The sequence below is a fragment of the Anolis sagrei genome, chromosome 2 (assembly GCF_037176765.1).
Source record: "Anolis sagrei isolate rAnoSag1 chromosome 2, rAnoSag1.mat, whole genome shotgun sequence".
NCBI classification, from domain to species: domain Eukaryota; kingdom Metazoa; phylum Chordata; class Lepidosauria; order Squamata; family Dactyloidae; genus Anolis; species Anolis sagrei.
In genome coordinates this window covers 119,827,487-119,854,281 of record NC_090022.1, presented here as the reverse complement: position 1 = coordinate 119,854,281, position 26,795 = coordinate 119,827,487, and the positions used below count along the sequence as shown (strand labels likewise).

At 41.8% G+C, this 26,795-nt stretch overlaps 1 protein-coding gene across 4 annotated transcripts in view; it reads left to right on the top strand.

Moving 5' to 3' along the window:
- The window catches only part of MXRA7 (matrix remodeling associated 7), a 76,130-nt gene that overhangs the window by 21,114 nt on the left and 28,221 nt on the right, over window positions 1-26,795 (top strand). For all 4 annotated transcript variants that reach the window (XM_060764596.2, XM_060764597.2, XM_060764598.2 and 1 more), the window contains exon 2: window positions 8,458-8,518. In XM_060764596.2, the coding sequence (XP_060620579.2) occupies window positions 8,458-8,518 (61 nt within the window). The remainder of the gene's footprint in view (window positions 1-8,457; window positions 8,519-26,795) is intronic.

Below are 26,795 nucleotides of genomic sequence, written 5' to 3'. Positions count from 1 at the left end.
TTACCAGAAGTCAATGTGTGCCTTAGAAAATTACAAATGAAGCATTTCATTTTCTTGAACTTCTTTATTTCATTTCCTTGAACAATCATTATGTCAGGGTTTTACAGTCTTCTTATCAAGAGCTTATTTCTCTCTCCTACACAGATCCATACTGTTACTGGGAAGAGATTAATTCTAGCAGGGGACATGTTCTGCATTCAGACAGTCAGATAAATGATCACTGTCACTCAACTGACAATATTATATATTTTGTGAATTAGAGTGGTCAAAAGTCACAAATGACTTGAAGACACACAACAACAAATATCCCTACTTTTCCTCTCCTGTGAACTCAATGCAGCACACCTGGATCCTTTCCCATCTACTTTCTCCTCACTGGCAACCTTATGAGGTAGGTCAGATTGAGAGAGAGTTCTTGGCTCAAGGTTCTACACTGTGTTTCATGGCGTATTGAAGACTTGAATGGGAGATGTCTTAGGATAAAGTCCAATGCTTTTACTACGGCTCCTCCAGTGGCCTGACACCAAAGCAGACTTCTTTTCTCATTTCACAATGCATTTTTCTCCCTTGATCCCATTGGGGTTTGCTAGTGATTTTTCCAAAGCTAAGCGTAATAGATGATGTTTGACAGAAGCTTTGTTTTGTAAGGCAGTGCTGACTAAGGATTAAAGCAGGGAGACTGCTGAATACTGGATGTCTTACTGTTTTGACAACTGGACCTTTTTTGTTTTAAAATCTATTCCTTGGCTTAACTGTACTGTGCAGAAGAGAGGTTTATAAGGTATAAAGATGTGTGGCAAGGCTGGCGAGTTTGTTGTGAGGAAGTGTTTGGGTCCAAAGCAACACAGTTTGGGAGAAATGCTCTGAGGAATAAGACTGGCACAATTACAGAATGCAAAATGATTTAGACACCCTTTAGCCCCAGTCCCTGCTGACTGGGTACCTCAGGCAGCTGCTGGGCAAGAGGCCTCTTCATTAAGCCCCAGTCAAGAGATCTTTGTCTTGTATAGCAGCTGTTCAAACTCCCTTTGCATGTAGGAAATCTCCAGATGCTCTCAGAGTGTTCCTCCTTCAGGCAGGAACCTTTCCTTTTTTCTTGAAGAGAGCATTCTTGCTTTCTGTGGTAGCCATGTCACTATCAAAATCCAATCAGCACACATTGGGAGAGAAGAAGCTCAGGGGTGCTGAGGCGGCTGTTCCTTTGCAGGCTCCTTGCCAACTGGGTCACCCATATTCCCCCACTTGGTAGCAATTTTTGTCTTCTTTCTTTGCCCATTATGGGAACAGCCATCAAACCTCCTTACAGTGGAGGTGGGGGTCCTACGAAAGATTTTGCAAAGCTGAGTAAGGATAAGACATATTTAGTATGTGCTGCTCAAACTCAGCTGCACATTGGTGGTATAGTCATGATGGTGGAAAACTGCAGGCCAGACATAAGAGCAAAAGTCTGTGCCTGACAAGAGGAAAAAGGAACAACATCTGGCACGTTATGACTGTCCCAAGACATTTGCTGCCTATACCAGAACTTAGGAAAGTTACCTGTTTGGATTACCATTTGCAGGACATGGAAGTTACTTCCCCAAAAGGTAGCAATTTATCTAGGAGGAGACATTTCCACCCCTATCTGTTGTACATACAAAAGTCAGATAAAGTTGCAGCATAATCTTCCTGAGACATTGTCCACTGCACCTGAATGTGAAACCTTAGAGGACACGAGCCAAAATGGATAGTTAACATAGTTTGGGTGGTGGTGGTGGTGGTGGGGATATGAGATTTAAAGGCAATTTTAGGGTATGTATTTTAATTCTGTTTTCACCACGCTGTTACTATTTAATTGGTTTTTGTATTGCTCTTTTTAAACTGCCTAGTGTGGATAGATGTTAGCTGCCTTGAGTCCCCATGAGGAGAAAGGCGGGATATAAAGATGATGATGATGATGATGATGATAATTCAGACTGACAGAGATTTTGAGCACAATACTCCTGACCTCACGATCGTGTTAAAAAACAAAGTATGGATTGTCGATGTTGCAATCTCAGGTGACAGCAGGATTGAAGAGAAACAATTGGAAAAGCTGACATGATATGAGGATTTAAAGACTGAACTGCAAAGACTCTGACACAAGCCACTAAAGGTGGTCCCAGTGGTGATCGGCACACTGGATGCGTGCCTAAAGACCTTGGCCTGCACTTAAACACAATCGGCGCTGACAAAATTACCATCTGTCAGCTGCAAAAGGCCACCTTACTGGGATCTGCACGCATTATTTGCCGATACATCACACAGTCCTAGACACTTGGGAAGTGTCCGACATGTGATCCAATACAACAGCCAGCAGAGTGATCTTGTTTGCTGTGGACTCATCTTGTTGTGTTTATAATAATAATAATAATAATAATAATAATAATAATAATAATAATAATAATAATAATTCTGCCCTCCAACACATTTGCCACTACTCTGCACCTAGCAGTGCAGCTATTTAGAAATTTAAGTATGGCCCCAAACAATTCTCTGCTCCCAAATTAAATTTTCCTTTCTACCGTTGCTGTAGCTTAACATTTTAGTTTTCGCAAACATAGAAAAGGAGTAAACAAAATTATTAAGACATTGTGAACACAGTAAATATAAGAGATCTGAGTGTGACTAATTTTCAATATCTCATTCCCTTCAGTGCTAGAAATTGGGAAAGTGGATGAAAAATACATTTTGATTGGTAGGGTTTTTATATTTGGGAAGGCAATGCCCCTATTTTACATACTCCCACTCATAGCTACCACAGCTATATACTTCCAGTGTTTGCCATCTGAGGCAACTACTTTGTTCTGCTTAGGATTATGGCTGACATGAAGAGAACTAAAGTCAATGCATCAAAAATGTTCAAGATGAATGTGGAGCACATAATTACGGGTAGTCCCCGAGTTACAAAAAATCAACTTACAAACAACTCATAGTTAAGAACAGGAGTGAGACAATAGGAAGTGAGAGAAGTCTACCTCTAGGAAGGGAAATTCACTCCTGAAAGTTATCATGGGGAAAAGATTTCTCAGCTGAAGCTTTATCACCACTCCTTGTTTCCACAAGAAGCCAATTGTTTTCAAAATCAATTTATCACAGGGATAGCAAGTGAGGTGAAATCTTCTGAGCAGGGGCACAGGCAGCAAAACAAACACCACAGGGGTCTTAACCCCTTAAAGCTTTAAAAATAGCTGGAGTTACACTTTGAAAATGTACCTGTTCCAACATACATATTAATTCAATTTAAGAACAAACCTACAGAACCTATCTTGTTCATAACTTGAGGACTGCCTGTACTACCTTGTGAGGAAAAACAAATCTTCAGGACTGGAGGGGAGGTACCATGCATAACTTTTTAACAGCTAAGCTTTACAGAGGAACATGTTTAAAATCATGGGAAAGCAAAAGAGCAATAAATGGTTAAGTATTTTTCTCAGAAACCTGCAAGTGTGAGAAGGTCAAGAAACAGCGTACTTTACATATTAGATGGACATAACAAAGTCAGATGGACCTTTATCTAAGAAATAAGTTGGATCTTATGTTAATTTTGTTTTTAAATCAAAATTATTTTGTACTTAACAGAAGTTAGCACCATAGTTCCAGAGCCTGACTTAAATAATAATGTGATATACAATTTCTGGCTAAATATACATGCAATTGTTTAATTACGTAACTGGCAAGCATTGAACTGATGAAGACAGCAATCCCGAAGCTGAAAACAATGGGACTTAATCTGAGGGAAAACGTTTACTTGGTTCAAAGTTCTGTACGAAAGCAGTAAGGAAACCAGTAAGTGGTTTCCTACCAATGAAAGTATACACAAATTGTTATTTGTGGTAGCCCTGTCACTTTCAAAAAATTTATGGACTGGGTGGCCGGTGTGGTGTCTTCTAACTCTATGATTTATGTAAATTATTTAAAAACATATATATTATTATGTGCCTTCAAGTTGTTTCGGATTTATGGCAACTCTAAGGGAAATGTCTCTTTTTTAGTAAACAGTAGCTGTATGTAAATAGACAAAGACCTGATTGAGTATTTACTTCTTCTGTCCAATCTCATCTGTTTTCTATCTTTTCTTTTCTTTTTCTTTTTTTTTAAGAAATAAGTCCTGGGATGTCACCAGAAAGGGGATGGGGGACGCATGTGGGGCTTCTGTTTTAAAACCTGCAGCATCAGCAGTGGAGCCAAAGGCTTTTTTCTTTATTCTGCTTGGGGAGAATTGCATGAGGTACACTAGTAGACTAATGCTCGTTTTGCAAAATCAGTCAATTAGGCAAAATGTGCACATCTGTTTTGCAGTTGTTGCATGTTGCCCTCCAGCCTTCCCTACTTTTGGTCTGTCAATGCCACCTTTCCATGTAGTTGAAGTGTAATATTTTGCAGCATAAAAAATGTAGAACTTGACCTCAGATGGTGCATTTATTTATGGATGCTGTTATTTATTCATAAAGCATTATAATCAGAAGGCACTCAAAATGGGAGCAGAAAGAATCATTTTGACACAGTGGAAATTAATGTGAGGTATGGTGGAGGGAAAAAAAGGAAGGATGGAGATCTATGAACTTAAGACATTATTTCCCGTTTTAGAACAACCCAGGCATTTTGACATTACAAAGAGAAAATACAGCCTGTCCATACAGAGTTATTTCCAGCAAAATTGTTGTCAATGTAGCACTCTGTGTTCTGTGTTATGCCTTTGAAATTTTTATTGACACTAGTAAGACCTATTTAAAATAAGATAGAATACAATTTTATCAGCAGCTGCTGTATGCGAGGAGAAAGCAGGTGGAATGCAAATTATCCACTCATTTGCAGTTCCAGATGAATGTTTTGATTTATCGTATTCATCAGCCCCATCCTGCAGGGGGAATGGTAAAAGATTTTGGGGGCTATAGTTCAAAACATCCCATAAACTAGTGAGTGTAAATTCCACTGGGTTGTATAGGAGTCACCATTCTGTGATGAAATTTTCAAAGTTTTATCTATATTTTTCTCCCTTTCTCAGCACAAAATCACACAAGCAGACATATAAAAAGAGGAGTAATAGAGACATAAAACAGGTGAGAATCCAGCTGTCCTCCAGATGTTGCTGGGCTGCAGCTTACAGAAATTCCTCACGTGTGCCTTGCCAAGTAGGAATCCTAGGAATTTATTCAACATCTGAATGGTGGTATGATTCCCATCCCAATGTCATTGAGCTGGAAAACATTGTGTGGGGTAAATGTGGATCAATCCCTGTCAGTTTAATGTTGGACACAGCTATATGCTACTGTAGCCAGAGCTTCAGAATAACAACCTTCCATATATGGAGTCAGCATTTTGTTGGTCCAGTGCATTCCTTTCAGCGTGGGAGGGCTGGGCTAAGCCACTTTTTCTTGGGCACTTATTCAGAATGATGCATGAGAAAAGCCAGCTGGCTGGATCACAACTCTTCTTGTCTCCTCACCCCACCTGCAACCCTGAAAATGGGTTGGGAAAGACATGAATGAAGAATGGAGCTTCCATTTTGGGAACAGAGACTGAAATAGATGTGTGTGTAGGAAGTTGGTAATTCAGGGCATGTGCCTAGTGAATGAGTCAGGGATCAGAAAATCCTTCAAAGGGCAGATGAATAACCCACATTCTTTATTGATGACACCATTCACCCCTATTTGGCCTGTGGCGTACTAAGACAGCAAATCTGGTTTTAGTAAAAGCCTTTTCACTTCCCAAGACTTTTTCCCCAAGGAGATTATTCCTGTTTTCCTTACTTCTCTCTTTCCTTACTTTTCTGTGTTCCAAATTCTTGATAGAGACATATGGCCCTGACATCAGTATTTGCTCCCTCTGTCTCATCTCCATCTTGACTTTGCCTACCTAATTGAGATTGGCAGTCTCCTGTGATTCTTCCTCTGTATGTGCACTGTTCTCTACAAACAGAGCAAAATGGTAGCAGCTGCAAAGGCCCTGTCCCATTGAATCAACCCTAGGAGATAAGACAGGTTGGGGCAGAGCAGACAGGCCCACACACCATCTGGGATCTGACTGGCTGTTCCCCTCCTCTCCAGGGACACAGCAGAGCCACAAAGAGAGGATGTGTGTGGCTGCTTGCTGCCGTGGTGTTGCACATTCCAGCACCTAACCACTAACGAAAAAGTAAGTGTGTGTGTGTATCTGGGTGTATACACATAGGAGTGTCCCTCCCATATGTACAAGGAGCAGATGTGTGCAGATGTGGGAAACGAACCTCAGATCTGAACATAAGTCAAGTCTGATAAAACAGGCTCATGAACACCTTGCTGTTTTTTTGTGGTCATCTAGTTGGATACAAGAACTGAATCATATCCGACGTATATTTTGGGCAGAGCTTGGAAAGTAACAATGCCAGTTGTGGGATTTGGAAACCTTTCAGAACCCTGATGTTGGAAATATGGACATTGTGAAAGTGAACAAAGACAACCAGTTGTGAAATAATGCTATTAGTTTTTATGTCAATATTTTCCCCCTTTTGGTCTGTTTTTGCAGGATGTTGTCAAGGGAATGCATGCTCGGTTTGGGTTGCAGTCTTAACTTCTGCAAAGGGGATATGCAGGGCATTATGGGAATTTTATGAGAAATACTGACCCTCTCCAAATGTAAAGTATACTGCATGTGTGTATTAATGAGGGAAATAACTTTGTACATGTTCAGAGGTGCTATATATATTAGCAAGGTTATAGTCGCAGGGATGGGTCTAAATTTCAGAGCCAAAGGGCTTCTCCAAAACATATTATAGAATAGAAATAGGTCAAAACCCTTGCCTTTAACATACATAGAAAGTATCACCAGGAATAGAAACAGATAGTGTTCTGTCAGGAGCCTTTGTGTGTGCACAAGGGTATGAAAACCATTTCAGAATTAAATATACATGGTAGGCAATCAAGCTCGTTTGATCTCCTTAAAATAAAATAACATAAAATAATTAAAACAATAACAAATAAAATTCTGTGTTTTAATTTTTTAAATATCTGTTTATGTTCTATTTTAATACTATTTTAATGGTTTAATTTATAGTTATGTTATTGTTTTAGTAATTATACTTTGGTTTGTATATATTTTAGCATTGAATCTTGCCATTACTTGATGTACACCGCTTTGAGACTCCCCAGGGGCGAGAAAAGTGGTATATAAATGCAGGAAAGAATAAAGCATGTATAAGTAGATAAAAGGTGTGTGGTAGAGGTATACGCCAGGAGCCCCCGGTGGCGCAGTGGGTTAAAGCACTGAGCTGCTGAGCTTGTTGATCGAAAGGTCGCAGGTTCAATTCCGGGGAGCAGCGTGAGCTACCGCTGTCAGCCCTAGCTCCTGCCAACCTAGCAGTTCGAAAACATGCAAATGTGAGTAGATTAATAGGTACCGCTCCGGCGGGAAGGTAACGACGCTCCATGCAGTCATGCCGGCCACATGACCTTGGAGGTGTCTACGGACAATGCTGGCTCTTCGGCTTAGAAATGGAGATGAGCACCACACCCCAGAGTCAGACATGACTGGACTTAATGTCAGGAGACTACCTTTACCTTTACCTAGAGGTATACTTAGTATAAGTTGCAATGGAAAGTTTAAAAAAAATGATAAATATGCTTAAAGATGTTTTTTTATTTTTTAATTGTTATATTTTTTAATTTATATAATATAACATACTCTTCTGTTTAAGATGTTGTAAAAAGAGGGAAGAATCTGTGCTTATACACTTTGTTTGATAAATTAATAAATAAAATTTTAAAAATGCAGGAAAGAAAGAAAGAATACAAAACAAATTAAAGAACAGTGATTAAAACAAAACAAAAGTAATTTCATTTCTATATTGGGATATATGGACTCCCCTCACAAAGAAATTCAAATTTCTTTTGAAAAATCCTTACCTTAGTCTTTCCAATTGTCTTGTTTTATGAAATAGCAGGCATACCCTGAGGGTATTTTAAATGAGATTCTGTCATACATTAATGATGCTTTAAATTGTATTTGACTATTCCTATTGCTTGTAAGAGCATTGGTGAGGAAAGTGTACATGAATTCCAGGCTCATTTTATGTGGAAGGCTTTTTCCTAAGCTTTTCCTAAGCTAAATTCTGTTTCTGAAATATGATGTCTATAATTCTTTTGTGCTTTTGTTTAGAAAAAAAGTTTTCTAAATAATAGCTTGGTAGCAGTTTTATGTAAGGCCAGCTCCGTCATTAGACAGAATGGAGCAGCTACCTCTATCAGAAGATTTTCATTGTCATAAAGGGACAACATGCTAACTATTGACTATTGAATTTATTATTTTTATGGTTAGGGATGTGGAGAGATGTACAGTATGTGGAATTTTCTGTCACATGACTAAATAACCGAAGAGAATGTGAGAGGATTTTTTTTGTTCTGCCCCAGACAACAAAATTATTTATATCCTCATTGTTTATGTTTACCTCTTTTGTTTTAGGAGGAAGATCAGGAATCGGAAAATGAGAAACTAGTGGTGAAAGAACCTGAGACTGAAGATGGTAAGTGTGGGATATTATAATTGGAGGGTTAAAAGTTAGAGACGAAAGCCTTTTCAGCTGGTGTAAAGACCATCAGTCACTCTCAGGTCCAAACATTCTACAACAAAAGGGCCATTCTTACTTATTTTCTCTACTGTAATTTCTGATAGCAAAAATGGGGGCAACTTAGTGAATGTGCCTTTTTGATTTAATGTTATGAGAAACAGAACAAATATCAGTGTCACATACGAAAATAATTATATATAACAAATCTGAACTGAAAATGTGAACTTCAAAATGGACAGACATAATATTTTAGAAAACAGCAGTGCTAATCATGCCATACTGCTACAACGCATTGTCACAGGGTTGTTTTCAGTATACCTTTTTTTGTTTCTTTTTGGTTCCATTTTAATCCTATTCCAATTAAGGTCAATTGTGAATATCTGTACTCCTTAATGCACATTATCAATAGTTTATGAGATATGTAATATCTCTGATTCAACACAATTTCTTACTTTATAAGTGTCAGATTGGCGATTTTAATGTATATAGTGCAGTATCTACAGGTAGTTCCTAGATTTCCACTTTTATTTTGGCCCTTCAAACATATTGGAAAACATGGCAGATTTCTGGAATTGTGTGCCTCCCATTTTCCTTTTTTGTTTAGTTTTTATTAGATTGTGGGAATATTATTCAAGAATATTTCAGAGGGAGAGAAAAATTCAAAAGCAGAAGACCTCTGGGCACTAAGATTAAGTGCTTGTCCCTCTCTCAAATGCTCATCTGTGAAGGAATTAATTAATGGACTCACAAGAACACAAAGGGATGGGATTGTTTGATGTCTTAGTTAGATGTGCTGCAATATCACTCTTTTTTAATGCAATGGAAGGGGAGCTGAAAAAGAATTCTAGTATTTACAATCAGACCTTGACAAAGACAGATGTTTAACAAAGCAGTTATTAAAAGCTGCATGGGCAGTTATAGCATATGGTTGGAAAGAGGCACAAAAGAGAGATTTAAGCAAGTGGAAACAATATGAAGCTGATTAGATTATTTTTATTTTATATGGGAAATAAGGATTGCATGTAATTGTGAGATAAATGAAGATGTATGGATTAGAAATTGTAGGAAACTAGTTGGATATGTGAATGGGAGAACAAGAAAATGGAAGATACAATTAAAATGATCTTCCACATGAAATATAATGGTTATTAAAATAAATAGTTAAGCTTTTCCTGGAGGAAAGGGTTTAAGAATGGGAGAAAAGAAGATAAGTATGGAAGATGTGATATTGTATTGAATTTTAAAAAAAATTCTGCTGTCATGTGAAAAGAGTAATAAATAACTCAAATAAACAACAACACATAGACCTTGACAAATGTTACATCATCCCACCCAGATCTTTTAAGTGTTCCCCTTAATGTCTGTTTCTCAGAGCCATCCTGCCTTTCCTGTGCGTGTGGCGGGGAGTCTGAGTCCAGATATAGGACAATCCTGAGCTCTGATGAAGGAGGACTAGGGCATGGTTGTCACTTTCTATAAATATGGCCTCTGATGAAGCAGGCTTGGGCACTGAAGCCACTGTCACATCCCTCCTGGGAGAAGGGAGAGGATTAGCTGCCTGCCCTCAAGCAGCTGAGATTCAAAGACGGGCAACTTCCTCTTCCTGATTATTACTGAGCTCTTAATTCTTTTCAGTTGTAGGGAAAGAACAAAGGGCAAGATATTGTTGCTAGCATTTGTCAGTGAACATTTGAAAATCTCTCCACACATACTTGAGGTGGGGATCGAAGTAAAAGGGTGATGTAGATTGCTGGTGTTTTAATATAACAGACTGAATGTAACACCTAATGGTTAGCTGGGTGTAGGATACATGAACATTTAAACACATATGAGTAAGAACTGCAAACCACTGTACAAAGATGGTGTGGAATATACAGGCTTAGAACCTGTCTCTTCAAGACACAAGGGTAACAGGAATCTTCTCTATGACCGTAAAGCAGACCTCCTAGATCAGTGGTTCCCAAACTTGGATTCCTAGATGTTTTTGGACAACAGTTTAAGAAAATCTTGTATGACCCGTGGAAGGGATTCCAAGAGCTGAAATCCAATAGCATCACAGGGTACAAATTTAGAAGCCACAATGTTAGGTGAAAAATACTCATCAATTGAGTTGTCCATTCTGCTGAATTTCTGCAAAAGTGGGGATAGCAGAGGATACACACTTGGGCACTGCTAAAGGAAGCCATGCTAAGTTTTCAAGAAAAGGTGCTAAGGGACCAATGAATGTTGTGGGTCTCCCTTTGCAGGCAGAAGTCTCTTTGATGGGGCAAGAGATTTCCAATGTTGCTCTTATGGATTTAGCAGCCCGAAGCATAAAAATAACATAGAAGAAGCGATGGATCCTAAGTTCTTAAGCCTTTTTGCTCCCTGTAGTGTAGGCAAACACAGACACCCTTCAAAAAACCCATAACTTCACCAGCCCAGGTTCATGGCAGCACTGGACTATTGATCGCATTCTGACAGCAAGAACAAAGGGGAGGAAAATAAGGAAAAATTGCTTCCTGGCTAGTAATTTTTGCTCTGGCCATAGTGATCTAGGAGGGCTTTGGATTTGGTGGCTAATCATCTACAAAATCATCTTGCTCCATCTAGTAGTTGAGCTCTGAGGTGCACTAAAAAGATGTGTTGGTCTGCTGTGGCATGTGAGTTCTTACAAAAGGTATACTAGCTTAAGAAACAAAACTGTATCCAATATGCATTAGAGCTAGGAACTTTGTTACCCTGTTATTATTTGTATTGCCCAGAGAATTCCAGTCTTGTGTCATTTGAAATTAGCTTTCTTAATGGCAATTTAAAGAACTAGCTTAAAACACTGAAGAATCTGGACCGTAATTAAGAATGACTTCATTTTTTAGTTTTTAATTTCTATAGTTTCTAAGTATCCAAATCAAAATTCTAAAGCTGAATACAAACCTTCTTTCCCCAACGTAGTTCATTCTTCTAGAGATAACATAATATAGAATTATTTAAATATATGTAACTCAATTTTTTTTAAAAAAAGCTGAATGTATTATGTAGTGTTAACACAGTAGACTAATCTGTTGGAGACTGGGATCCTCTATGTTCATTAAAGTACTGTACTATGCATTCAATAAAAATGAAATTACAGTGTAGCTGTAGACCTCCAACTGTAGTACATTTCTAATCTAGATCTCATTGGGGAATAAATTTACATCTTCCTATTCAGAAATTCTTATACTTTAAAAACAGATCTTTTTAGCCTTACTCCCTCTCGATACCAGAGCTTAGAAAAGCTCCTTTTTTTGAAAGTACAACTATTAGACTCTCACAGCCTATATGATCTGTTGGCTGGAGGATTTGGGGAATTGTATCCTCAAAAGTATTTTTCCAGACTCATATCAATATATGTTTACAGCCATTCAAGACAAAATTGGTTTCAATCTCCCCATACCCTTGCCTTATATTTAAAGACCAGGCTTAGGCCTTCATGCTAAACCTAGAAAAGTTGCATTGAATTGATTAGTTGACTAGTTAGTTAATAGAAAATGAACAATTTGATAAGATTATAAAACATAAAACAAGATATATGAAAACATGTGCTATGAACATTTATGAATAAAACATTTTCCAAGAAACTGAACAAATATATTTATTTATGATTTATTTATTTACAATATTTCTAATCCACCTTTCTTGAACCCGAAGGTGATTCAAGGCGGCTTTACAACACAGGCAGCTATTTGATGCTATTAAAACAATGTAAAAATTACAATAAACATTTAAAACAGAATTATAAGACACATACCTTTAAAAACATATAAAACCACTACCTTCACTATTAGTCTCGTCATCCAAAAACATCGTCTAAGCTGTTCCAGTATTCGATTTCACATAGTTCTGTGTTTATCTATTGCACTAGATTCCCATAGGCTTGTTCAGAAAACCATGTTTTTACTTTTCTGTGGAAAGTCAGGAGTGAAGGGGCTCATCTAATATCCCTAGGGAGGGAGTTCCACAGCCGAGGGGCTACCATTGAGAAGGCCCTGTCCCTCAAATATATGTTATAAAATGATATGTATTCTGATAACCCATTAAGGTTGCCAACGTTTAAACATGACCTTGTACATTGTGGTGGTGGTGGTTGTTGTTGTTATATTTATTTTATATTTGCATCCCACTTTTTATCCCTTAATCAAAACAAAAAGTAGCACACAACATTAAAATGTGATTTAAAATCCACATGTTGCATGTTTAAAATAGAATTAAGGTCAATTAAAGTCACTCAAAACACTTACGTTAAAATAATTTAATACCTTGCAGTAGCCACCTGGTGTGCTTTTAAAAACGTTTTTCTTTAAACATCTGCCTGAATAAAAAGATTTTAGCTTGCCGCCAGAAGGACAAGTTAACAATCTGGTCATAGATTTTTGGATCATCCAAGTTTACATACAGTCTTCAAAGGCTGTGATACAGTAAGTAAATTAGTGTATAACTAAGGCCTGTACCATCATGGCCAGAAGAAGCAGGCACAGTTGATGCACAAGTTTTAAATGTACAAAGGCAATTCTGGCCACCGTTGAAAGCAGGGCCTCCAGGTTCAACACTGAGTCCAGGAGGACCCCCAAACTGCAGACCTGTATCTTCAGGGGGAGTGTAACCCCATCCAGCATAGATTTAATCCCTATACCCTGATCTGCTTTCTGACCAATCAGTAGCACCTCTGTCTTGTCTGGATTTAATTTCAGTTTGTTTGCCCTCATTCAGTCCATTACTGATGGCATATACTGGTTTAGGGTCAGGGCAGGAGTCCCACAGTCCAATGCCCATAGATTCAAACGGAAATCAATCAGTACCACTCTCTGTGTTTGTTGCTCCAGGAAGTAACAGAGCCGTTGCAAAACAGCTCCTCCTAAGACCCATCCCAGTGAGGTGGCCCAGAAGGATACCATGGTTGATAGTATTGAAAGCCACCAAGAGATCCAGCAGAACCAGCAAGGGCACACCCCTCTGTCCAGTTCTCTGTGTAGGACATTTACCAAGGTGACCAAAGTAATGTCTCCCATCACCAGGCCTGAAACCAGATTACAATAGATCTCATCCATCCATGTCATCCAAAAATCCTGGAATTAGGAGGCCATCAAACACCCCTAAATCTTATCCAAAAATGGAAGGTTGGTCACTGGCTAATAATTACTCATTATGAGGGGATTCAGGAATTGCTTTTTAAATATAGACCTCGCAACTATCTCCTTTAGACAAGTTGTAATTCTGCCTTGTTCTAAGAAGACATTGACAACAGCCTTCACCTACTCCACCATTCCCCCTCTGGCCTGTTTGATCAACCAGGAAGGGCAAGGATTTAGAGGACATGTGATAGCTTTCACCTCACCAAAGATCCTGTCTACATCGTCAGGCTGTGCAGATTGAAAAGTAACTGTCAACTCTGTTTAAGCAGGATTACATCCACTGGGACTGTATAAACTACATCACCAAAGTTGGAGTGAAAATTCTTCATAATGAGCTCTTGAGTTGTCAGCATTTTCCTCTTGAGGACCAGTTTGTAACAGTCATCTGACCACTTGAAACAACTCCACTGGACAGTTCTTTGCCAATGTAATGGTGACAGCAAAAACATTGTTCTAGTCTCCGCCTTACTTACTTCATTGCTGCAAACTCAGGGGACCAGTTTGGCTCCACTCTATAAGAGGGACGTTCAGGAACAATTGTGCCCACTGTCGGCTATTTCCCCATTCTAGAGGTCAGCCAGAGTGTCAACAGAATTGCCTGCCAAGATGACAGGAAAATCCCTTAGACCATCAGTAACCCATCCAGATCACTCAGCCTCCTGGTGTGGATCACCCTAATCAGTTCCTAAACCCTGTGGAGATTTTGAGTTTCATATGACTTTGGCATTGGTGTTATGCATAACATAGAAGGTGAGCCTGCCTTGGAAACTTCATCTCTGCTGATAAAGTAACCGGCAATGTTCTGTTGGTATTGTTTACTTGTTTTCAAGGTGCCAACGTTAATCCTAATATCCTGTCTCTGTGCAACTAAAGAAGTAAACCATATAGTAATGTATTTTTAAAAGTTCTGCATCGCCTTTCTAGAAAGAGGACAAAATTATCATTTAAGAAGATTTACATCTACATCTTGTAATTGCAGTCAATGGAGAAAATCTGTTTATGTTTTCAGTTGACATACTCGTTTCTTGCCCTTCCCCTCTAGCACTTAGAATGGCACATATGAGTATTGTTTTGTCTGGTTTGGTTGAGCACAGTGCCCAAGATTACCCAGTATAATGATGGGGAACCTCTAGCCTGTGAGATGTTGTTGGACTCATAACTCCTTTATCAGCCCCAGACAGCATGACCAATGGTTGGAGGTGAAAGCTGTAGTCCAACATCTGGAGGACCATTGGTTGCCTTTACACGAAGACCATTGGTTGCCTTTACTCTTCAGTCTAAGTTAAAGATGGTAGTAATGTGCATTGCTGAATAGCAGGTCCCATCATTCCTTCTCTTTAGCTGGTTTGCCTAAGGTGGTCGAACAACATCCAGAGGACAGTGCAGTTCTCACACTTTCCTTTGTTCTGACTGAGATATGTATGTGATCATAATTAGCAAGAGCCAAAGCTTAGAGATGCCATCCCTCTGCCCATTCTCTTACCCCCCCCCCCCCCCCCCCCACACACTGATACACTGCATGTTTTTCCAGTAAAAAGGAAAGGGTACAGATGGAAGCTGTGCTACTTTGTCCCACTTTCCTGCTGTGACGAGGCCCGATGTCACAGCCACAATCCTATTGACTGAGGAGGATTATGCCTATAATACTTATAAACAATCTTTAATCCTCACACACCATGTCCACAAGATAGAGATAGCATTATCTGTGTTTGAGAAAGACAGAGGAACATCACACATAACATTTGCTCATGTAGCAAGTAATTTGGGGGTGAGAGTTAGTATTGCTATATTTCTTCATAGGTCTGGCTCATGTGTCTTTAACAATAGCTTGATGCACAAACTAAGCCAGTCAATCCTTTTCTGTCATTTTAGTCCTATGTCAGGCCAAGATTTACTTGCTTAAATAGATAGGAGACTGGCTAGTTGTATAGTTTCAATAAACAAACTGATACTGGATGAAATTGGCTTGTCCTGGTAAATAGTATTGTATCATCTGTCAGCAGTTGTTCAGGACTTCCTTGGGTGGAAGGCCTTATTTTCAACTACATTCTGATCCATTATAACCTAAACAAAACTGGCGATGGTCAGGACGGAGCTTGTAAACCCTCCATATCCTCAGATTCAGCCATCCTTAGCTTGGAAATATCACCTGCCCTCAAAACATGGGTACCCCATTTTAACATTAGCAAAAGCCCATGACTGGCTAGAAGTGACAACGGTAACACTCGGTGCTACTCAGATCAGGGAAAGGGTGATAGTATGGTTTTTGGATAGCACATTTGCCCGAACCAGACCTGATCCTGCTGTCCTGATTACCACACAGTCCCAGGATGTTCTGGAGTTTTCCACAAGCTCAGTTTTACCCCCAAATTGGGGCAAAGTAATTTTACATCTAAAAATCAGAAGCTGGTAAACATTTTGGAGATTGCCAGCAATGGATTTGAGGTGATTCCACTTTTTTTTTTGCCCATGTAGACTAGGCCTTAGATAGTTGGTTTTCAAGGGCCAAGAGAGAACAGTTGTGGAGGTGTAAGATGGTGGCTGTTGGCGCAGTTTCTTTCAGCAGGTTGAAAGCATGAGAAATTCCTGCACCTCCTGAAATTGCAAAATTTCCCCAATTATGGGGAAAAGGTGTAATATACACCAGATAAGTCATATGTTGTTTGATTTAGTTTATGTATGTAAGGCATTGAATTTAATAATAATAATAATAATAATAATAATAAACCTTTATTTATACCCCGCTACCATCTCCCGAAGGACTCGATGCGGCTTACAAGAGGCCGAGCCCAAATACATCAACAAAACAACAGCAAATCAAAATAAATGAACTTATAAACAAAGCAATAAACATTAACAAAACATCACGATGCATTAAAATCTGTGGCAGAGCCAAATGTAGTAGTTAAAAAATTTAAAAAGTTCTGGGCATGACAAGGCGAGAAGGATAGGTAATTAAAGGGAAAATGAAGTGGATGATCTCTTTCCTAGGCTGCAAATCGGCGGGCGCAGGAACAACAAGACAGGCAGTCAGGTTCTTTCAAGAAAGCAGTTTACTTAGAAGTCAAGCAGCTGCTTGGGTCGCCTCCTACGCAACATGGCGCCTGGTGGAAACGACACAGGCCTCAAGCCATGTGGCCTTTTTATACAGTCAAAGGGGTTCGGTTTAGGACCGCCCATTGGTTCAAAGTTGTGGTGCAGTTTAATAAACATCCAATCATCCCCTGCCACCCAAACATCCAATCACCACCCGCCACCCTTGCCAAGCCCCTCCCTAACCCCATACTGCCCCCTATCCCATGAGTACTGGTAACTTCCCCAACTTCCATTTTGTAATTCCACCTTATTCCCCCATTTTATTTTATTTTTTAAAACCCGTCCGACCTTGAAAGTCCAATTGTCTAGGGAAATTGGAAAAGCTCCCAGTAGACCATCCTATTAGACCAGTGGTCATTATCTTTTCAAACGAAACATCAAATAACCGTTTTAACAGTTCCACAAATGTGAAAATGACATTATCATTTGAGTACAACAATATAAACATTTTATGGATCCCTCCAAGTCTTACTGGGTTGAAACATAGCAACTTTTTCCACCGTTGGGGTCTGAATCATATATTTGGTACACATTTGCATGACTATGGGAGAACAACATAGTACAATGAAAAATACAAACAAGCCTAGCATAAAAATCATCAATATTTCTTTTATCCATGTTCCTGAGGGCAACCAATCGGTTAACCATGAGAAGGGGGACCATCCCAGATCTTCTTTTACATTGTCATTTATTAAGTTGTGTAACGTTTCAAGATCATCCTGAATGGTAGAGTTCAGGTTATGGAACCTAACTATGCACTGGGGCCCCACCATCTTACAGAAACCTCCTTTTGCAGCCAGCAAATAGTCTAGAGCTACCTTTTGCTGCATAATCATCTGGCTTAACTCTTCAACTTCAGTCTGTAAGGCCCTTACAATCTCCCCAGTGGCATTTACACTCTTCTCCAATCTACAGGTGAGGCCTAAAATACTCCTCCTATTTTCCTGAGAGATGATCCCTGGATAGGACCCGAGTGTCAGAGTCCCAGTGAATGATCCTCCAATCACCCTTGCCCCCTCTGAGTAGGACAAACCTTGTCCTATTATAACCTCGTCCGAGCACCCTGCCCCTAGGGGCCCTGTTTGGTAAGTTGTCCTCTTTTTCCGTGCTCGGGGTCCGGCGGATATCTTTCCTGTGAGGTGTAAAACCCGGACTGGGAAAGTCAGGTATCCTATGCCGGCACACTGATATTTCCCAGGATGGTATTTAGTAGCCCATTTATCAAAGAAAAACCATAAGTTGGGATCTCTTATCCACCATACATTTATAGGGTCCGGAAAGATTCTTACTTGGGAAGTGTATTGAAAATTTGGATATATCTCTTTCCATTCGGACTCATTTAGAAAATCCGAGAGATTATTAGTGTCATTAAGGTATGAGTAATTATAGGCACCATGGAGAAAGAAACGATCTCTACAGGCACTATAGTTTCCCATCTCATCAAAAATCTTTTGTATCCCCCTGGCAAAACTTGGTTGTTTTTCTTTTGTGCCAAAACAGAAACACAAACCCCTGGTGGCTTTTCGGAATCTAATCAATGTACTCCTATCGTTTCCCGCCCTATTGGAAACATTAGTAAATAGCCCTGGGGGCTGATTATTGTTTATTCGGTATAAGTCGTCCAAGACTGGTTGGGGTTCATTAAACACATCAGGGAGAAAGGCAAAATCCCCCACCCTCCGGGGGTGCTCATAAATCAGTGTCACATTTTTCCCATGTACCTTGAACATTTCGCTGGCATGAAGAGTAAACCAATTCCCAAGGGTCGGTGCAAACATGCTAAACAACACTATAAACCCAAACACCGTTCTCCGTCCCACCGGCCCTCTAGTCTCCCTCCTTCCCATGAGGACATTTTTCCACCAACTCCAGGAGAATGCTTTCGGTTGGCCACGCTGGGACATACTTGACCAACGGCGTTCTGTTGTTCCCGAAGGGGTCAGCTTCATGGCCTTGTTGTCCCCTTAGGGTGTTGCCGGACAATCCTGAGTCTTAATCCACTCGGATCGGTTCCTCCCACCCTCCACGTAGGTGGGGCTTGCTTTATGCGGGTATAATGAATCCAGGGTTTAATCTCCCTAACTTTTACTGCGGTTGGGGTTGACAATATCACCATATATGGCCCTCTCCACTTTGGCCCCAAAGGGTCAATCTTCCATTCCTTTACTAAAATCTCGTCACCTGGTGAAAAACAATGCAGAGGTGTGGTAGGATAAGGAGGATGAAGATCTGCAACATATTGAGCTAACTTTTCCAACTGCTTTCCCAAAGCTCGTAACTGTCCCTCCGTTTGCTCTTCTCCTACTACATGGGCCTCTGCCCCTTGCATTAAAATGTTTTTCAAATTGAGTGGAGGTCTCCCATACAGCCTTTCATAAGGAGACAGTCCTGTCCTCCGGTGCGGAGTACACCTGACTGTTAGCAATGCCATTGGCAGGGCGACTGGCCATTGTAGCCCAGTCTCTTGGCAAATTTTGGAAATTGCTGACTTTAAAGTCCTATTCATCCTTTCAACCTTAGCTGATGATTGAGGTCTATACGCGCAATGCAATTTCCACTTTGTTCCTAATAGGACGGCCAATCCCTGTATGGTTTTATGGACAAAAGCTGGGCCATTATCTGAGCCAATCTGCAGGGGTATTCCAAATCGAGGAATAATGTCTCTTAGGAGGGCCCTGGACACCTCGACAGCCTTTTCAGTTCGGGTGGGGTAGGCCTCTACCCACCCGGTATAAGTATCTACAAACACCAGCAGGTATCGGAGCCCCCGATGAGAGGACATCTCCGTAAAGTCAACGACCAGTGCCTCGAAAGGGGTTCCCCCAGTATGCTGGATCCCAGGAGGTTGCAAAGGTCCTTCTCTTGGATTGTTTTTGGCACATGTCCAACATCTCATGGCGGCTGCCCTGGACAGACTGTGTAGCCCGTTGATGTATAGCTGTCTCTCGAGGAGTTTCGCTAGGGCACCTTTTCCTAAGTGTGTGGTATGATGTGCCTGTTGTACTATGTGCCATGCCATGTTTTTAGGAACATAGACACGGTGATCTGGCATCACGATCACTGAATCTTCCCATTGTCCTCCTTCTGTGAGAGCCCACTCCTCCTCCTCCTTTGTGTATTGAAATCTTTCTAAAGGGGAAGTATCGGTTCTACATACTGCCACCCTTCCTTGTACAGCACCCTGCCGAGCGGCTTCCTTTGCGGCCAAATCCGCCTGGCGATTTCCTCTTGTGACCGCATCTTCCCCTCTTTGGTGGCCCTTACAGTGCATCACCGCTACCCGATCCGGATCCCAGACCGCCTCCAGGAGAGCTACAATCTCACTCGCATACTTTACGCCCTTTCCAGCCGACGTTAGGAGTCCCCGCTCCTTGTACAATGCCCCGTGGGCATGCAGCGTGGTGAATGCCTACTTGGAATCTGTGTAGACATTGACCCGCTTTCCTTTCGCCAACTGTAGAGCTCGGGTCAAGGCCACAAGCTCCGCCTTTTGAGCTGAGGTCCCCGGAGGTAGAGGCTCTGCTTCCAGGACCTCCCCTCCCTCCTGGACAACAGCGTATCCTGCTCGCCTCTCACCACTCTCAATGAAGCTGCTACCATCAGTGTATAGGGTCAAGTCTACTTTAGACAACGGCACATCCTTTAAGTCTGGCCGGCTGGAATATACCTGTTCCATCACTTGAGTGCATTGGTGAGTTGTTTCATCCCCTGGGACAGGTAACAGGGTGGCCGGGTTTAGGGAGGCACAGGTCTCAAGGGTCACCATTGGGTTATTACACAGGACCCCCTCATACTTAGTCAGTCTCTCGTTCGTGAGCCATCGAGGTCCCTTTGTATCTAGTAATGGCTTAACATGGTGTGGTACCCTTACGGTCAGCGGCTGTCCTACGGTCAGTTTACTAGCTTCCTTGATCAAGTCGACGGTTACCGCCACTGCCCTTAGGCAAGGGGGCAACCCTTGGGCCACTGTATCTAACTGCTTAGACAAATATGCTACCGGCCGCTGCCAAGATCCTAATTTCTGTGTAAGGACACCCATAGCCACTCCATCCTTTTCAGAGACGAATAGGACAAAGGGTTTTTCCACATCTGGCAGTCCAAGGGCCGGCGAAGTCATCAAAGCCTCCTTCAGTCTCTCGAACGCCTCCTGGCACCCCGGGGTCCATTTGAATGCGTCTTCTCTTCCCCCTCTCGTAGACCGCTGGGGTCCTATCCCATGGCCACTCTGGTATACTGGAGCCGCCTCCGGGGTTCCCCTCCTTTGCAACCATCAGTCTCCATTCCTCTTCCATTGGCAAAGTCAATTCCATCTGGCCCCCTTCTAAAAACTGAATCTGCGCTTGGAGCTTACTCAAAATGTCCCTTCCCAATAGGGACACTGGGCAATCTGGGTGGTACAACAGTCTATGCTTTACTTCATGACCTGCTAGGTTACAGGTCCTTTCCTGCAGAAACGGACACCTTTGCATCTTTCCAGAAAGACCCACCACTCGGGTGGTGTAATCTGTGGGGGGGCTCACCATTTGGTTTACCACTGTCCGTTCTGCCCCAGTATCTACAAGAAAGTCCAATTGCTGGTTCCCGATTTTAACCTTAACCATCGGCTCCCCGGGATCCAGCAGTACAAGAGCCTGGCCACTTCATTCTTCCTCCTCTTCCTCCATGTCCACCCACTGATTCTCTTCTGAGACTATGGCGGCTGCTATCTCCTTCCTGGGGAATGGGACGTAGCTTCCGCGTCCCCTTCCTCGACCATTCCCTCTACCTCTTCCTCGACCCCCCATATCCTTCTGGACTGGTCCCTCTACCTCCTGTCCCCTGCATTGTCCCTTCCAGTGCCCATATCTCTTACATTTGGCACACTGGTTCCAGTCCAACCGTACTCTACCTCTCCCTCGCCCCCGTCCCCTGGGCGCCTCGGGCTTCTCCATCATATTAACCAAAACCTTGTACCCTTCTTTCCTGTCCTTCTTTCTTTTCTCCTCCTCAACTTGATCTCTGGCCATATAGACTTGGTCCGCTATGGCCAGGAGTTCTGTCATAGATTTACCTATGAACCCTGGCTGTTTCTGTATCTTCCTTCTAATGTCATCCGCTGCCTGAGTAATGAATGACTGTTGTATCGCACGTTTCCCATTATCATCGTCCAGATTGTATGGACTGTATTTTCTATATGCTTCTTCTAACCTTTCAAGAAATGCTGTGGGCGATTCAGACTTCTCCTGGCGTATCCCCTGGATTTTTAAAATGTTGGCTGGTCTCGGGGGCCCTCGCCTCACAGCCTTCACCAAAATCCCCTGGAAAACACTCAACCTCTGGCGATGTGCTACCTCCTGGTAGTTCCACTGCGGGTCTACCTCTTGGGGAAACTGCTGACGTCCCCATTCGGCCACGTCAGTAGCGGCCGGCCTCCCCTCTACCTCTTGGGCAATTAGGCTTGCCTGATTTAAAATCTGCCTCCTTTCTTCGTTAGTGAAGAGGACCTGCAAAAGTTGTTTGCAGTCCTTCCAAGTGGGATTATGGGTGGACATTATTGTCTCTAAGAGATTTGCCATTGCCATCGGCTGTTCTGAGTAAGGAGGTGTGGAATTCTTCCAATTCAGGAGATCACTGCTAGTAAATGGGACCACCTGAAAGAGGGATTGGACTGCGTCATTTTGTCCTAAGGCGTAGACTTCCCTTATCGGGAATTCTCCCAATAAGTCCCCAGTAGGCATATCTGCGCCTATTCCTTTTTTCAAAGCCTCCCTTGCTCGTGTAAGAGCCGGGCTTGCATCACTGGGCAGTCTCCGATTCACATACTTCTGCAATTCTTTAGAGAGGTCCCCATGAGGCCCAGATGGAGTAGGCCTCAAGGGAGTACTATCATAAGGTGGCAAAGGCGGCGGACCCATATTTGGTGGAGCAAGAGGGTCAAATTCTGCAACTACTGACTGTCCTGGGGACAAGTTGTGGGCCGCCGGAGGGGCCGTAGGAGGAGGTGGAGGGCCTGGAAGTCCCGCCGGGATCCTCCTTCGAACCGCCTGGGGCCATTCTTCTTCTGCATCTGCCTCCAAGATCTTGGCTGGTTTTCGGCCTCCCTTTTTGCGTATAGCCATACACCTAAGCTTCTTACACTGCTGCACCCAGTCCGGATTCTGAGTCACTACAGTATCCCACGCATCTATGTAAATGAGCTGATCTGGATGATGTTCAGCACAATAGGCCTCAACCTGCCTAATCTTTTTTATATCCCAAGTTCCTTCTTCTGGCCACCCAAATGGAAAAGTCGGCCACTCATTAGTGCATAAATTCCTCAACCTATAGTCCTTAAAATCCTCTGGATCGGCCTGACTTGAAGCCGCCACAAATTTGTCAAAATTCCTCAACATGCATCCTAATGGGGTGTCCTTTTTTGAACCTCCCCCACCCATGGTTCCTACGCGGACCTTCCGCCTTGGCCTGAGCACCCGGACACTCAACGGTGTACTTCAGGAACCGCAAGGTTTTCAGTCCTTCCTCCCTTTTCCCTCCCTCAGGGAAACTTAGTGATCACCCTTCCTTTCCCCCGGTACCGGCCCTATGTGTGTGTTCCCTAGTGTCTAACTTGACCACTATACTTGCCAGATTTCTGAAGACGTCGGAACAACCTTCGCCCCTGGACTTTCCACCTGGATCCTCCCCGGACTGGTTTCTTGCGAACTTTTCGACTGCGATTGTCCTGGTTCGGGCCCGGCCCAAAGAGGGAAGCACCGCAACCGGTTATGCGGCGGTCGGGGGCCCCCTTCTTCTCGGCTCACGGTGGTTGCCTCCAGTCCCGGTCCTGGACCAGCAATCGGCCTGCCAACAGGGCCTGCCTTGTTGTTATCGGCCCTTCAAAGTAATCACGTCGGGGTCACCAAAAATGAAGTGGATGATCTCTTTCCTAGGCTGCAAATCGGCGGGCGCAGGAACAACAAGACAGGCAGTCAGGTTCTTTCAAGAAAGCAGTTTACTTAGAAGTCAAGCAGCTGCTTGGGTCGCCTCCTACGCAACATGGCGCCTGGTGGAAACGACACAGGCCTCAAGCCATGTGGCCTTTTTATACAGTCAAAGGGGTTCGGTTTAGGACCGCCCATTGGTTCAAAGTTGTGGTGCAGTTTAATAAACATCCAATCATCCCCTGCCACCCAAACATCCAATCACCACCCGCCACCCTTGCCAAGCCCCTCCCTAACCCCATACTGCCCCCTATCCCATGAGTACTGGTAACTTCCCCAACTTCCATTTTGTAATTCCACCTTAGGATGGGGCGTGCAGACATCCTGAATCTCTAAGTAAAGTGCATTGAGGAGCATATTGCCTGGAGTTTCCTTATTCTGGGAAGGCACACTGGAACAACCACATTTTCAAGCTCGTCCTAATTTTGCCATTATTTTGCCATTATATTTTGTAAATCGCTTTGAGTCCCCCCAGAGGTGAGAAAAGCGGTATATAAATATAATAAATACTATAAATACTATAAATAAATAAGTAAATCAACTCTGAAAAATACACGTCTCCTTAAGTGAGCTTGTCAGTCTCAGGGACCTTCCACACAACCCTATATCCCAGGATATCAAGGCAGAAAATCCCACAATATCTGCTTTGAACTGGGTTATCTGATTCCACACTGCTGTATATTCCAGTTCAAAGCAGATAATGTGAGATTTTTCTGCCTTGATATTCTGGGATATAGGGCTGTGTGGAAAGGCCTTCAAATTATATTAGCCCGCAGTGGGCAAAAAAAAAAAGAAAAAAGAAAAGAAGAAGAAAAAAAGAACTTCCAGTATTTTTTGTCCTGCAGTTTACACTGTTCTTGCTAGTATAGCTAGCATGGTGGGGGATTATAGGATTTGCTGTTCAAAATCATTTGGAAGGCCCACAGTGGCCCTCCCTCTGCTTATGCACACGAATATATCCTATTAAATGAAAACGAGAATGGCATTCCCTAGCAGTATACAGTAGAGTCTCGCTTATCCAGCCTTCGCTCATCTGACGTTCTGTATTATCCAACACAGTCTGTCTCCTGGCTGGATTCACAGCTGTTTCAATACATTGCAATGTTTTGGTGCTAAATTTGTAAATACAGTAATTACTACATAATGTTACCATGTATTGAACTGCTTTTTCTCTTTTGTTTGTTTGTTTGTTTTTGTCATGTCAGGAGCAACTTGAGAAACTGCAAGTTGCTTCTGGTGTAAGAGAGCTGGTCGTCTGAAAGGACCTTGCCTAGGGGATGTCCAGATGTTTTGATGTGTTACCATCCTTGCGGGAGGCTTCTCTCATGTCCCCGCATGAGGAGCTGGATCTGATAGAGGGAGCTCACCCGCGCTCTCCCCGGATTTGAACCTGTGACCTGTCGGTTTTCAGTTCTGCTTTTTGCTTTTTCTGTTGATTTGTTGTAAAACATGATGTTTTGGTGCTTAATTTGTAAAATCATAATGTAATTTGACGTTTAATAGGCTTGTCCTTAATCCCTCCTTATTATCCAACATTTTCACTTATCTAACATTCTGCCAGCCTTTTTATGTTGGATAAGCGAGACTCCACTTTATCTATCACTAATTCCTGGAACATGGCATTAAAGGGAAAGCCTACAACTCAAGAGAAGAGATCTTTATTAGAACAGCAGAAGCAGGGGCTTTAACAAAAAGAAGACAGATTTTTTTTACACTCAAGGCCCTGATGTTGAGTGCATTATTTCTCTCTGCCCCCAAGAAAAACATTATATAATTTAGGATTATTAATAGGACTGGTGAAGCCAGAAAGGTGAAGCCTCCAGCAACCATGTGTTACTTGAGTGGTTAGGCAGCACATTTTTGTACCTCACTAATGCATTTTGTGTATATGCCTGCAGCATTCATGATCTGAAACATCTTTCCATTATAAATGGTTGCTTTTCTAAAGGAAGTCTAACTCCTTATTTCTTTTCTCAACTTTCTGGTCAACTTCCCACTGCTTTCTTCTTTTACTGTTGTTGAGCTAGTGTGTCATAGTGGTTGGAGTGCTGGTTGGCCCCATGTCTGAACAGGCCACATAAAACATTCTCAGCTTGAACCTATGCAAGCAGTCCAGGTGATATATGGCCAATTTTGTAGAAATGCTTATTCCAGTCTTTAGGTAATAAAGGATGCCTTCATACTATCACTTTATTTTTCTGCAGCAGATATAATAGCATATATCACATTTTTTGTTCTTGGGTTATAAATGTCATTTTCTAATTGGTTCTATCATAAAAACATGGAAAAGGTTTATTAAACTGCAAAAACTTAGCTTTTGCAGGACATCCTGCAGCACATTTCACTATAGTTTTTCATTGAATATCTCATAGTCTCAACTAATTCAGTTTGTGGCAGCTATAAAAACAAAGTTTCTGTAGTATAGCAACTAATTTCAAGGAAAGTGCCATACAATTAAACAGGAAATAACACTTTCAAACCAGGACATAAATGTTTTCAAATTTTATTACATAGTATGAAACCAGTCAGTAGTTGCAATGGGTGTATATCAATCTAGCATCCGCCTGTTTTAAGTTCAGTTTTCTTTCCTGGTTCTAGCCAATGTGATCAAAACAACACTTTTAACCAATATATATAATCTGAATGTTGGTTCCTATCTCTGAAATAAAAAAACATTAACGCTTCACATGGCACCCTCTTCACTGCTGTCCTACTTCTGGCCATTTTGAGTGCCTGACCAGGAAAATGGTGGCAGCAGTGACCAGGGATGGATGAACCCCCAGACAATACTAGCACTTTCCTTTCCTTGCATATTGATCTGACATCTATAATTTTGACCCTCAAATCTGCCTTTGATTTATTCCTGAGGTTGATGTTTACAAAAGTATATATAGTATCTTCCAAACCAGCCTTCATGCCTTCGTCACTTGCCATTAAAAAAATAACATTACACAATGTTAAGTGGATGAATTTCCAGTCAGGTGGCAGAGTCACCAAAGTAAAACCAATTAAAACCCAAGTAAAGCTGCA